The sequence below is a fragment of the Mustela nivalis genome, assembly GCF_964662115.1.
Source record: "Mustela nivalis genome assembly, chromosome: 9".
NCBI classification, from domain to species: domain Eukaryota; kingdom Metazoa; phylum Chordata; class Mammalia; order Carnivora; family Mustelidae; genus Mustela; species Mustela nivalis.
In genome coordinates, this window is record NC_139028.1 from 117,518,521 (window position 1) to 117,530,880 (window position 12,360).

Genomic DNA, 12,360 nt, shown 5'->3' on the forward strand with positions numbered 1-12,360 from the left:
TTGCTCCGCAGGGAGCCTGCTTCTCCCTCTGACTCTGCCTTCCACTCTGTCTGCCTATGCTTGCTCTCGCTCTCTCTCTTTCTGAAAAATAAATAAATAAAATCTTTAAAAAAAAAAAAAAGAAATGTCATTAGATGGCCTCTGCATGGGGGGCTCTCCCAGGGCTCTGTCTGCAGAAACCTTGTCCTCAGTGGGGGAGCTGCTCCTCTACTGTTTGTAGTCCTTCCTCTCCTCTGGTGCACACCCTCTGCACCCCATGAGGTGTGTGCACAGATTTGAACTCCCCGTCATTGTCTAAATGACCTTCACCAAGTTAATTAGCTTCTTTTAGCTCCAGTTCCTGAATCATGAAATTGACTTTCATAAACTAATCTCACAGCCAGGCGCGTGAGGATTGAAGCCACCAAAGGACGCCAAGCCCCTTGCATCCCGCACGCCCCAACTGCCGCCCTCCCCAACGAGAGCATCTGCCCTGTCCTTCCTGTGTGGGATGGCGCCTCCTGGTCCCTGAGGTGGTTTGGAGCTATGTGACTCGTTCTGCCCAATTAACTGAGCAGATGTGCCCTGTGTCCCTGTCCGGCTGGAGCATTTCGTGGCCCATGGAAGGCCCCCCAGGGCACTCTTATGCTCACCCACAGTAAATGACAATGTTGCAGACAGTGTCTGCTCTGCCGGCTGGATTCTGGAGTGAGGATGATGCCGGAGAGAGCCCTGCTGGCCATCAATGGACATGCAGCGTGAGGGGGACAGGCTTAGGTTATGGCACTGAGCCTGGGGGATAGTCATTACTGTCACACACGTAGCTGTGCTGACCGGTCTCCAGGGGGTCCCCAGAAATGCCCTCCCCTTCACCACCCTGTGTTAGCGGAGTCCGTGCCCCAAGATGTTGCAAGCCTTGCCCAGACAGAGAGCGTCTGTCCTTTATTGACCACTTCTACGGAAGTCTGGTGAGGAAGGGCCCCCCCCACGTTCAAGTTGGTTCTGAGCTCTGATCAGTGCAACCAAGCTGGGGCTCAGCCTGGGCTTGGCATCGATGAGGCAGGTGATGGGATACACAAAGCCACAAATTAGAAGGTTCTCCTCCTGACGATAGAGGCACCAATGTCCTTGTACTCCTTGCTGGTGACCCACATGTCCTTGAAGGTGGACAGCGAGCACAGGATGGAGCCGCCCAGCCAGGCGCTGTGTATGGAAGAGGGGCAGCTGGACACCTGGACAGGGCAGAGGACGAGGGGTTGGGGGAGAGCGAGGGGAGGGGGGAATGGAAGGGTGGGGGAGGGGGAGAGAGGGGAGGAAGCCAGAATCAAAATACTACTCCACATCTGGGACAAAAAACTGCAGCCCCTGAGCAAACCTAGTGGGTGGTCATTTCTTCCCTCCCTGCAAATACCGGTTATGCCAATTCTCGAGGATGCTGGCCGGTCCCCACATGTCCGCCTGTGGTCTAAACTACAGGATAAACGAGGCAAGAGCAGAAAGGACTCAGCCTTGGCTCTCAGACTCACTCCAAATCACATGACACATCTTCAACGTATTCAGAGTCGATGTGGAAGGCGTACGTGTTTTGCAGGAAAATCAGAAAATACAGAGGGGCACAACAGAACCCACAGGGAAGCAAAGAACCTGGAGAGATCCCTGTCGCTTCATACTCGGGCTCGGCGAGGACTGACGCCTTTGATTCTGGGAGAGCGGGGCTTCCGACCCAAGCCCAGAGCCCTCTGTGCTGGGAGGAGCCACACATCACCACGCCCATCCCCAGGTGGGACCCCTGAGGCTCCAGGCTAAATCCACCTGCTCCAGGACAGACAGGCGCCGTCCTCCTGCGCTCACAGACTTTCCCAAAGGCATGTAGACACCCCACACCGGAACAGCCTTATTCTAAAACAGCAAGGCAAACACCTGACTGCAGAGTCCGTGGGGAAAAGGGATTTGGAGCGAGGACTTGGAAAGCCCAGGGTCTGGCTAGAGGATGGCTTGATGGAGGACAAGGTATCAGGTTCGGTTACTCTCGCTGTCGCACCACAGGACCCTGCCTGGCTGGGAGGCATTTGTTGCTAGTGGTTAGGAAAAGAAATATTGCAGAAATTTTAAAGGAAAAAAAAAAAAAAACAAGGAAGTGTCAGAAGGGGGGGAAAGAGCACGTTCAGTATCAGGCATTGGGTAGAGGAGAGAGCCAGTCCCCGGCACCCGGAGTCCCCATCCGTCTTTGCTGCTACCAATAGGCTGTCACCTGTAAGAGTCACCTACTCCGTCTGTGTCTTCTCTGGACACACACATACACAAAAGCAAACAAAGCCTGCCCCAAACTGGGGGTGGTTTATGCGTTTGGAAGAACGCAACACAACCAATAGGAAAATGCCCAAAGGGTTGAGATAAGCAATAATATGCTTAAAAATAGAGGAGAGAGAGAGAGAAGAAAAAGAGGAAAAACCACAAAGAGCTGGGAAACATTTGCAGAACGAGTCACCTTCAGTAGTCATTACAGAAATAAGTAAGAACAGTGATTTGCTTTCCATCCGTTCCGTTGGGATGAGTCTCTTAAAAACCGTGGCGTCATGCAAAACAGGGGGCGGAGACAGGGAGGACCAGGTGTCCAGTTAGGCAAGGAATAAGTCACGAGGTGAGGATGGCCGGGTGCAGAGTCAGTACCCCTGGGGTAGGGCTGCATGGTAGCAGGGGCAGCCATGCCTATAGGGATCATAACATTGACACAATGTAACAGCAAACACAAGAGACAGACTTTCAGCATCACTGGGTCAACATGGCGTGTGGATCAACTATCCTTTCATTTCCAAAAAAGCAAAGTAAATAAATAAATAAAGAGCAGCCCTCTGTCCCCATGCCAGGATGAGCAGACACGGGTGTGCCGCTGTCTGTCTTGTGCCGACCAGCCCAGAGCCCGGCTACTCCGTAGGTTCCAACAGGCTTTTGCTGTGCACACATTTCTGGCTCGGGAAATCCACATCTAGAAGTGGCTCTAAGGGAAAAGCCATTCAAAAGAAATAAGGGGAAATCACGACTGAGGTTTTATCCCAAGCACGTCGTTCGAGCAGGATCCTGGTTGCTGGGAGGTCTGATGACTTTCCAAGTTGGCCTCGTGGGAACCAGCTCTTCTCTGAAGGAGGATGAGCTCCTTTTAGGGACGGAGTTTTCCTCTCCTTCAGAGGGAGGGTTTCACGAGCTCTACCTCCCGTCCCTTCCACGGAGAGTGCAGATGGGGGGGAACGGGGCTGTGGCGGAGCTGAGTCTCAACCCAGTTAAGGGGGCCAGTTGCACCTTCCAGCCCCATGCCGAGAAGTTTGGGGGGTACTGGGAGGGGTTCCTGAGGACTCAGAAGAGGGGTGGATGGAAGAGCTTGGTCCACAGCTCAGCCCAGCTGTAGGGGAAGGGGAGCGGTCAAATTCCCACAGCAGAGGGGGTCAGGTCGCTTTGCACAAAGGCAGGCTGTGACACTCCCTTTCCTTCTGTTCTGGGCTGAGCCATACTTGACATTTGCATTCAGTAAAGGCTCGCTGTGGGCAACAGCCCCGAGTGCTCTCAAGAGCCAAGAGAAGGGCAGTGACCAGCACACGAAGGGCGCAGGACCCGCACAGGGAGGCCGAGGGGTGAACGGTTGAGATGTCGCCTGCAAAGGAGTGAGGGGGCTGCGGGCTTCGGGGGTGACGAGGCAGGCCTGCGGTAGGTTGCCGAGATCACGGACGTCTTTGCAGCCTACGCTCAGGTGAGGCACACCGCACACTCAGGAACTCCTGGTGGGGCACACTGCTCTCACAGCAGCGCGGGCGGCCGCGGGCATTCGGGCGGGGGCTGCCGGTGTGGAGGAAGGAGCGCGGGCCGTGGTTTCCCCTGCGCGGCTGCGTCCTACGCTCTCCGCACAAGGGGCCCGAGGCCGGGCAAGAAAGAGAGCTTGCTCCTGTCCACTCGTTCCAGCTGGGGAGTCCGCTTTCCTCGGGGTTCCCGATTCTTGTCCGACATTCCAGTGACCGCCTGCCCCGGGGGGACGGAGGGACAGACGCCACCCGGAACGAGGATGGCTGCTCTGGGCTTGCTCTCACCGTGCGCCCCGGTCCACCGAGTCAGGCTGGGGCGGAGGGAGGAAGGGAGAGGATGCCAGAGAGCAGGCGGGGCTCGGGCAGGGCTGAGCCAGAAAGTTCTCCTGGAGAGGGCCGTGCCTGCGAGCAGATCTGAAATCCCGGCTGGCAGGGATGGGAAGCTCAGGGAAGGGGATCCAGTCCGTCCACGCGTCCTGCCTCTGGACCCCGGGGGGGGGGTGTTGCAGAGTGTCCCGTGGAGTCCGGGGAAATGGTGTCGACGGGTCTGGAGGGACAGAAGTTCCGGCACAGCGGCTCAGCCCCTGCCGCCCGTCTGCAAAGCGGGGCCGTGAGCACCGGCCACAGGGCACGAGGGAGCTGGCGTCTCCCTGCCAGGGGCTCCCACGAGCCCGCCGCAGACGCACCCATGAAGGGCACCCCTGCGGCCGGTCCAGGAGCCCGAGGCCCAGCTCTGAGATGAGCCGCTGTGTGCGGCAGAGGCTGTGAGGCCAGAAGTGAGCAAAGAGCAAGGCTGGAGGACAGCTGGGGGCAGGCGGCCCTGGGCCGGGGTCGCTGACGGGGAGAGGCCATTATCGAGCCCACAGTGCCTGGGCGACTCGGTCCCTCCAGCCCCGGCCAGCCAGGCAGGGCTCGTGCCGGAGCGGATTCCGTCCAGTTATGGGGACCGAGGGGAAGGTCCGCTCTTCACTGTGCGAACGGGGCCGGAAATCCTAAACCTGGGACCCAGACTTTGCTTACATGTTCTCTGCCACGACCCTGAGCTACTTTCCTAAAGAGAGAAAAAGAAAAAAGAAAAGCAGTTTTGGAAAATGGGGTTGGGAAGAACTCAGTCTGAAAATCCTGCACGCTGTGGGATTCACACCCACGACATTCCGGAGAAAGCGCGGCGAGGGGACAGCGAGGGACCGGTGGACCCCAGCGCCCGGCTGGGGTGACCGCGCAGACATGGTCCTGGTCTCAGGGCACGGAGGGACTCGGGGTCATCGTGTCACCATGGACACCTGCCGTCACACGTCCCTCACACCTGCGGGGCGTACAGTCCGAGAGGAGCCTTCCGCCGGCTGCGGACCCCAGCTGGCCGTGACGCGTGGCTGTCGGCTCGCCGGCTGTGACAAACTAACTCGGGCGAGAGGCGTGTAGCCGCGGAGATGGTGCGTGCCGCGGGCGGGGGTGGGAGGCTCCATGGGAACACCTTCTACTCCATTTACCTGCAAACCTAACACTTCCCTAAAAAATACAGGCCGTTAATTTAAAAGGAAACACACAGATAACAATTCACACGGGAGAGCGGGGCGGGAAGCCCGTGCAGGGGCAGAGCCGGGCGGGGTCCCTGCTTTCCTCCCGCAGGTGACCAGCTTTAAGGCAAGACTCTGGGCCTTTTGCGCCGGCCCTGAGAGCTGGTCTGTGTCTGCACCATCACCTCCCTCCCCTCCGCCTCGGCCACCTGAGCTGGTCCTCCGGGTCTACGTCCCTCCCTGGGGTCTCCCTGGCCTTAGAGCCCCTCGCGGGAACACGGGCCCACCTTGCAGCTGCACCTGCTGGCCCGCGCCCCGCCCCCACGGTCAGCCCGGAGGCCGCCCAGACACCCTCACGCAGCATCTCAGCTCTCAGCCCCCCACCCCCTGCGGACCCCTCTTTCTGGAAGCAGAGCCCTGGGCCGCCCCCGGGGCCGCTCCCTCGGCCCGACAGAGCTGGCTCAGCTATCCCCGCGTCTCCCCTGCGCCTTCAAGCATCTTCTCGGGGAGACCCACTCTGGCCCCTCGCCCTTCCTCCCCTCGCGGCCCCCAGCCCGTGGCTGACCCCCTCTCCTAACACACTCATTTCCCAGCGTGTTGACTGGTCCTGCTTACGGCTCCCTCCCCCGACTGGAATGGAAGCCACGGATTCTCCTGACTTCGGTTCAGGATCCCTCCCCAAGCCCCCGCCCACGTGCCAGGCACACCAGGAACCCTGGGATTCTAGAAATATCTGTGGCCTGAACGCAGGAAGTTTCCAAAGGGAGGGTCGTGGGGGGGGGGGCACCGTACCTTCACGTTGATGGTGGGGGAGACCAGGGCGGCTATTTCCCTCTGCAGCCGGAAGCGCAGGCCCGGACAGCAGCCGGTGCCGCCGGACAGAACCATGTGGCCGAAGAGAATCTTCCAGAGGGCAGGGCTGCAGGAGCTGACACTCCGGAAGGCCTTCATGTGGATGCCCAGGCTGTTTCTCCCTGTAGAGACGGTGGGGGTAGGGGGGAAGCAGAGGCGTGGGGACCGGGCGCCCAGCCCGCAGCACCCTCGGGCTCATTCCCCTGTGGCTCCAGGAAGGGGCAGACTGAGCTGGGGGGTGGGGGGTGGGGCGGACACCAGCACCGTGACCCCAGGGCCCTAACGGATTTCAACAACATGGCACAACCCTGGGTCTCAACAGCCAGCAGCTGGGTAAGTATCCGTTCTCTGCTGTCCTCGGACATGGTGTGTATCCGAATGCGACTGGCGGTTATTACTTTTAATGCCGTGCTAGCGCTTACTTTAGGAACGGATGTCCTTGCTCAGGTGGCCTGAAGAATTATACTGATTCCTCCTTTTCTTAAAAAAAACTTATTAACTTTTTAGTGAGGTATAATTGGCACCAACATTGTATTAGTTTCAGGCTTACAGCAGAAGGACCTGATGTTTGTGTCCATTGCGGAATGATGGCCACAACGTGTCGACTTAACACAGTTTCCAGACTCATCATTAGTCCATATATGCAAACACAGCTCTGACGGCAGCAGCCCTGAGAGACAGGGGCAGGGTGTCTCGATTTCCTCGTGTGGGATAGCTCCTACCTACTGTGCAGCTTCGGGGTGAAGTCTGCAATGGTGGGTCTTCTGGAATCATCCGGGACGTGGCAGGTCCAGCGAGCACGAACTCAGGCTGCAAACACTCCACTCTTGTCAAGGTGTCAGCTGTGTCTCTGCTCCCTGAGGTCGACCCAGACTCGGGCGGGGGCGGGGCATGTGAATTCACACCATGGGGGAGGGACTCCCTTCAGTGTCGGTTGCATGGGTCCACTTAATGTTTTGGGGGCACGTGCCATGTTTGAAGCCTCTGTCCCCTGCATAGTCCAACGGGAAAAGCAGGGGCGCTTTTCACCTGCTCACCTACACTAGGTGCAAAAGTCATGTCCTTACAAGGCACGCATCCCAAGGAAGTGGTTTAGTGCTTTTATTCCCCCCATCTCTTATAAAATGTCAGCAATTATTGAAAAAAATTGATTCCAAGAAATATTTGGTTTTCCGTGACAACCTGGAAATCTTCCCAGTCAACGGGGATTTTCTAATCCATCACTTTTCCCCCGTCCTGGCCTGCCTGCCGGGGAACTTAGCCAACTGAGTTCTCATTTAATACGTCCAGGTCAGTGCGGCGGCTTCTCCAGGCTGGCCGTTGGTAAACAAGGCTGCAGAGAAGGGGAAGCGCGCATCCACAAAGGACTACGACTCAGACATAAAAAGGAGAGAAATCTTGCTATTGGCAGCAACACGGATGCAGCTAGAAGGTGTAAGACGAAGTGAAATAAATCAGAGAAAGACACATATCCTGTGATTTCACATGAATGAGCAATTTAAGAAACAAAACAGATGAACAAAGGGAGGGAAGAAAAAAAACCAGAGAGACAAACCAAGAAACAGACCCTTAGCTGCGGAGAACTCGCGGATGGTCCGCAGGGGGGAGGTGAGCGGGGGATGGGGACGCGGGAGGTGGGGACGAAGGGGTGCGCCTGTCGTCAGGAGCACCAGCGGATGTCTAGCATCACCGGGTCAGCGTATTGTACGCCTGAAACTAACACAACAACCCTGCATGGTCACTATACCAGAATTAAAAAAAAAAATCCCTCCATCAGCCAAACGTTTGAAGGTCCTTCCAGATCTATGGTCTCAGCTCTCCTGATCTGTCTCCATTTATATATTTCAAATTATTTTGTGAGTAGGGGGGAGTAGGACTAACACGTAACGGAAGACACGTGCAGTCCCGCGTAGGACCCAGGGACACCTGACAACGGTTCGGTGTTCTGCACTGGGTTTCCTCGTCTCTAACAGAACGGTGTCAGATGGGAGGGGACGGAGGCCTCCAGCCCACGAACAGGGGCCGCCGAAGTCACAGGCACGCGCACACGCTTAGTAAGTGACCGCGGAGGTCCCAGCACTTCTGAGAGGGGCTCCACCTTGTACTCGGAGCAGCGGTCGCTCCTGGATGCTGGGCTGCGTCCCCCTTCCGGTGGCCCCGCGGTCCGCGTCTGGGCTCACCCGGGTCCCTTCCTTCCACTCACCCATGAGGTCTGCCTGGAAAAGCCCTTCGGGGCAGAGGAACTTCTCCGGCCCCAGGGTGATCTCCTGGCCGTCGGGCAGCTGAAACTTCCGCGCGTAGGAAGGAGAGCTGGCTTTCATTTTTTCCTTCTTGAAGTCCGAAGCCACGTAGCAGCACTTTTCTTTTATGTCCCGGAGGTACTCCCAGTCACCTATGGGGGACAGGAAAGGGCGTGACCGGGATGATTCGCAGGAACATTCTGTCCCCCAGGGAGCATCTTCCTGGAGACTCGGCTCCTCCGGGTGGGGACGCGGCGCCAGCGTCGGAGCCTATTCCCGTGTCTGTCTCAGACACCAGCCGCTCTTGGTCTGTACCGTGTGCTGGGGCCCAGGCCTGTGGACGAGAATGGTGGCTCAGAGGGTCCTCAAGTGTGACACCAGCATTTGGGGAACATCAGCCTCCTACGTTGATTTCTACCGTGTACGGTGTGTGTTTTTAGGGGGTTGGAAAATCAAACCCAGTCTTGGCATCTGTTGAAGTACCGGCCGCTGTGGGCGCGCCCATGCCGACCTGCTGGGAAGGTCGGCTGCAAACAGCGCTCAGCCGCCCCCTCCTGTGGACAACCGCCCAAGCCGGCCAGGCCCCCTGACTCGGAAACATCTGGAAGGTCACACCCTCCCACCTTCTGGCTGGCTGACCATGGGTTTTAGAGCCTGCGATGTCTTTCGGTGTTACGGTTTTCTATTTTGCCTACCGCTACTTTTGAATTTGGATCAGAGCTCCCAGCACCTGCCTGCCTAGAAATCCCCCCCGAGCCTTCAGCCACTGACACCCGGCGTCGGCCCCCACCCTTCCCCCTCAGCCGCTCCGTCTGCGCCTGTCCTGCCTTCCTTCTTCCAGAGCCTGCCGCTCCCTTCTCGCTCCCTGGCTTCTGGGACCTTGCACTCTCCTGGCAGGTCCCTCCTCCTCACCTACTCTGGGCTTTGGTGAGATGAACCTAGGTTGAAATCCTGCCTCTGCCAGTTACCAAGCTTGGTTTTATGCAAGTGCGCTCTCTTGTTAGCCTTCCCTTTCCTCATCTCTAAGATTGGGATGAGTCTCCTCTCCCAGGACGGCCGTGCAGACGGGATGAGACAATGCACATAGGATCTTGGTAAGTGTGAGCTGTCCACAACGTGCTAGCCTTTGTCCTGGCTGATCCTTCTCACTTCCCCTTGCTTTCTTCTAATCGCTGCTGTTCTGAAGCGTTCCATACTTTGTGTGGCTTTGGACACAGACCTCTGGCCTGGGAAGACCACTGCAGGCTTGTGGGGAGCGGGTGTCACGCAAGTTATACGTCTGGGAACCTAGCGCAGGAAGTGGGTAAAAAGTGGAACAGACGCATCTTCATCTGGAGTCCTTGGGTTCATCTCCCAGGGGATACACCTGCTAGTCATGTGATGTTGAAGTCACCTACTTCTTCTAAGCCTCCTCTTTCAGGGAGATAACTAATCCCCCTCCTGGTGTCAACATCGTCACCCTCATCACCATCACCACCACCACCACCACCATTATCACCACATCCTCACCCTCATGACCACCAGTATCACCACCATCACCACCACCACCACCATCACCATCACCACCGTCACCATCACAATCACTAAATGGAGTTGTTTGTAAAACTTGAACCATGGTTAAGTAGCTTTAGCTTTGCAAGTTGAGGGCTACAGGTTAAGTAAGCCAAGCGGGCAAGATTACACCCCAGGGACCGGTTGACCTGGCCAAGAAGAGCAACGTCCTACCTCTGCTCACCAGCGAGTGCCCACTGTCTGTCAACAGTTGCAGGAGGTACAATGTAAGGTCTTGGCCCGCTATGTCCATCTGGATGGTCGACTGATGCAGGGGACAGCCATCAATGATGGGCACAAAGTACGTCATTCCTTCTCCAGATTCAATAGTTGTTCCTAGACAAGAGAACACACCAGCATTATAATGCAGGGTTCATGACATCTCTTGTCGATTGTCAAGCCTGCAGGAAGAGAGGATAAAGGGGGAATCATTGGAGGGAAAGCAAAGGGCCTAGGGAGAAAACTCTCTTCTGTAGGGCAGTGTGCAAGGATAAAGCTTATCCAGACCAGACCAGGGACCAGCTGTTTTGGACAGAAAATTTGCAAATATTCTTGTTAAACCAGACATATAGACAGCAGCAGCAGTTGCCAAAGGGTAAAAGAGGAAGAAGAATGTTCCGCTCTTAACGGCCTTTTCTCTAAAAATCTGGGTATCGATGCAGGAGCTGGGACTCTCTGGGTGGCATTTGGATCACAGAAGAGTCTGGATGCAGTGGGAGGGGCACATGTTTCGGTCAGCAAAGCGAACTACACCTCTCTGTGCTAGTCCAAAAGTGATGCGGTCATGGAAGCCCAGGCTTCACTTTGTGTGAAATGGTGATTCACGGCGCCACCCAGAGCGGATCAGGGGTCTGGCTGGTTGACCTCTTTCACGTGCTGGATCTGGTAACCAAGGATTTCACATTTAAAATGAAGCAAAAATGAGTCAAGGAGACGTCCTCATCTAGCTAAGGGAGGGAACAAAGAGTGGGTCCCCCCCATACACACCTAAAACAGAAATACAGGAATCAATAGTTTTCAAGATCCGGGGCACCAAACAACAAAGGATGGTCTCAGCGGTCCCGAGAGACAGGACATCACAAGGAGAGAACATGGCAGACCAAGATCCCTCATAAACACAGAGACAAAACTCTTAAAAAATTTTAGCAAATATATGCAAAGGATAACATGTCATGACCAAATTGGTTTTATCTCAGGACCTCAAGGTTGTTCTAATATTCAAAAATCAATTAATGTAAGTCACCATGTAAAGAAATAAAAGAGAATGTTCCACATGATCTGATCAGCAGAGGCAGAAAAAAATCATTTGATAAAATCCAACCTCCATTCATGATTTAAAAAAAAAAACACTCTCATCAAACTAGGAACACAGGGTAACTTCCTCCAACTGACAGAGGACATCAGTGAAAAACCTACAGCTATCAATATTCTCAGTCTTTCAGTGAGAATGAATGACTTCCCTCTGAGGTCAGGAACAAGACAAGGATGTCTGCTCCCACCGCTTTGATTCAGTGTTGCAGTGGAGATTCTCGCCAGAGCAATGGGGTAAGAAACACACACACACACACACACTAAAAGGCACCCAGTTTGGAAGTAAAGAAGTAAAATTACAGACGGCATGGTTGCCTAAGCAGAAAATCCTACCAGCACTAGTAAATGAGTTTAGTCAGGGTGCCAGGATACAGTATCAGTATACAAAAGCCGATTGTACTTCTATATACTTGGGCTGAACAATTAGAAATTGAAATAAAGTTACCATTTATAATAGAATCAAATTTATGAAATACTTAGAACAAATCCAATGAATGATTTCTACAACTTTTACACTGTGAGTGCAAACTACTGCCAAGAGAAATTAAGAAAACTTAGGAGTTATATCATATTTATTACTCAGGAGACACAATGTTGTTAAGACGTCAGTTTTCCCCAGGCTGATTTATAAATTCAACGAAATTCTGATCAAAACCCAAAGACAGTTTTTGGTAGAAATTGACAAAATGATTCTGAAATTTATATTCAGGAACCTGGAATGGTCAAAATGTTATTTTAAAAAAAGAGAGACAAAAGGTATAGCACTATTATCTTATTTTAAGACTTATTAAGCTCCAGTAATCAAGACAATGTGGTATCAACCTATGGGTAGACAAATCGATCAATGGGACAGAACAGAGTATAGAACTAGACCCACATGTATATGGACAACTGATTTCCCCAAAAATACATGGAGATAATTCAGCGAAGAATGCAGGGTCTTTTCAACAAATAGTGTGGGAACAACCGGACATCTATGTGCACCAGAAAAACACTCGATTTGTACCATATTCCATATACACATCTGTATTCCACACTGAGAGAAATCAAAGCAGAAAAGCTTTGGGTTCAGCGTGTGTTTCTTAGATATTATACCAAAAGCATAATACACACACACAC

The 12,360-nt window shown here is 54.3% G+C and overlaps 1 protein-coding gene across 7 annotated transcripts in view; it reads right to left on the reverse strand.

The window, feature by feature from the left end:
* Positions 1-788: 788 nt before the first annotated feature.
* The window catches only part of LOC309841386 (actin, alpha skeletal muscle 2-like), a 35,318-nt gene continuing 23,746 nt past the window's right edge, over positions 789-12,360 (reverse strand). For 5 of the 7 annotated variants that reach the window (XM_082684274.1, XM_082684275.1, XM_082684276.1 and 2 more), the window contains 4 exons: positions 10,105-10,266; positions 8,343-8,531; positions 6,080-6,261; positions 796-1,211 (listed from right to left, as the gene is read on the reverse strand). In XM_082684274.1, the coding sequence (XP_082540400.1) occupies positions 1,068-1,211; positions 6,080-6,261; positions 8,343-8,531; positions 10,105-10,266 (677 nt within the window). In that variant the 3' untranslated portion in view covers positions 796-1,067. Of the gene's footprint in view, positions 1,212-6,079; positions 6,262-8,342; positions 8,532-10,104; positions 10,267-12,360 lie in introns of all 7 variants that reach the window. The other 2 variants (XM_082684277.1, XM_082684278.1) reach the window with 2 other exon arrangements.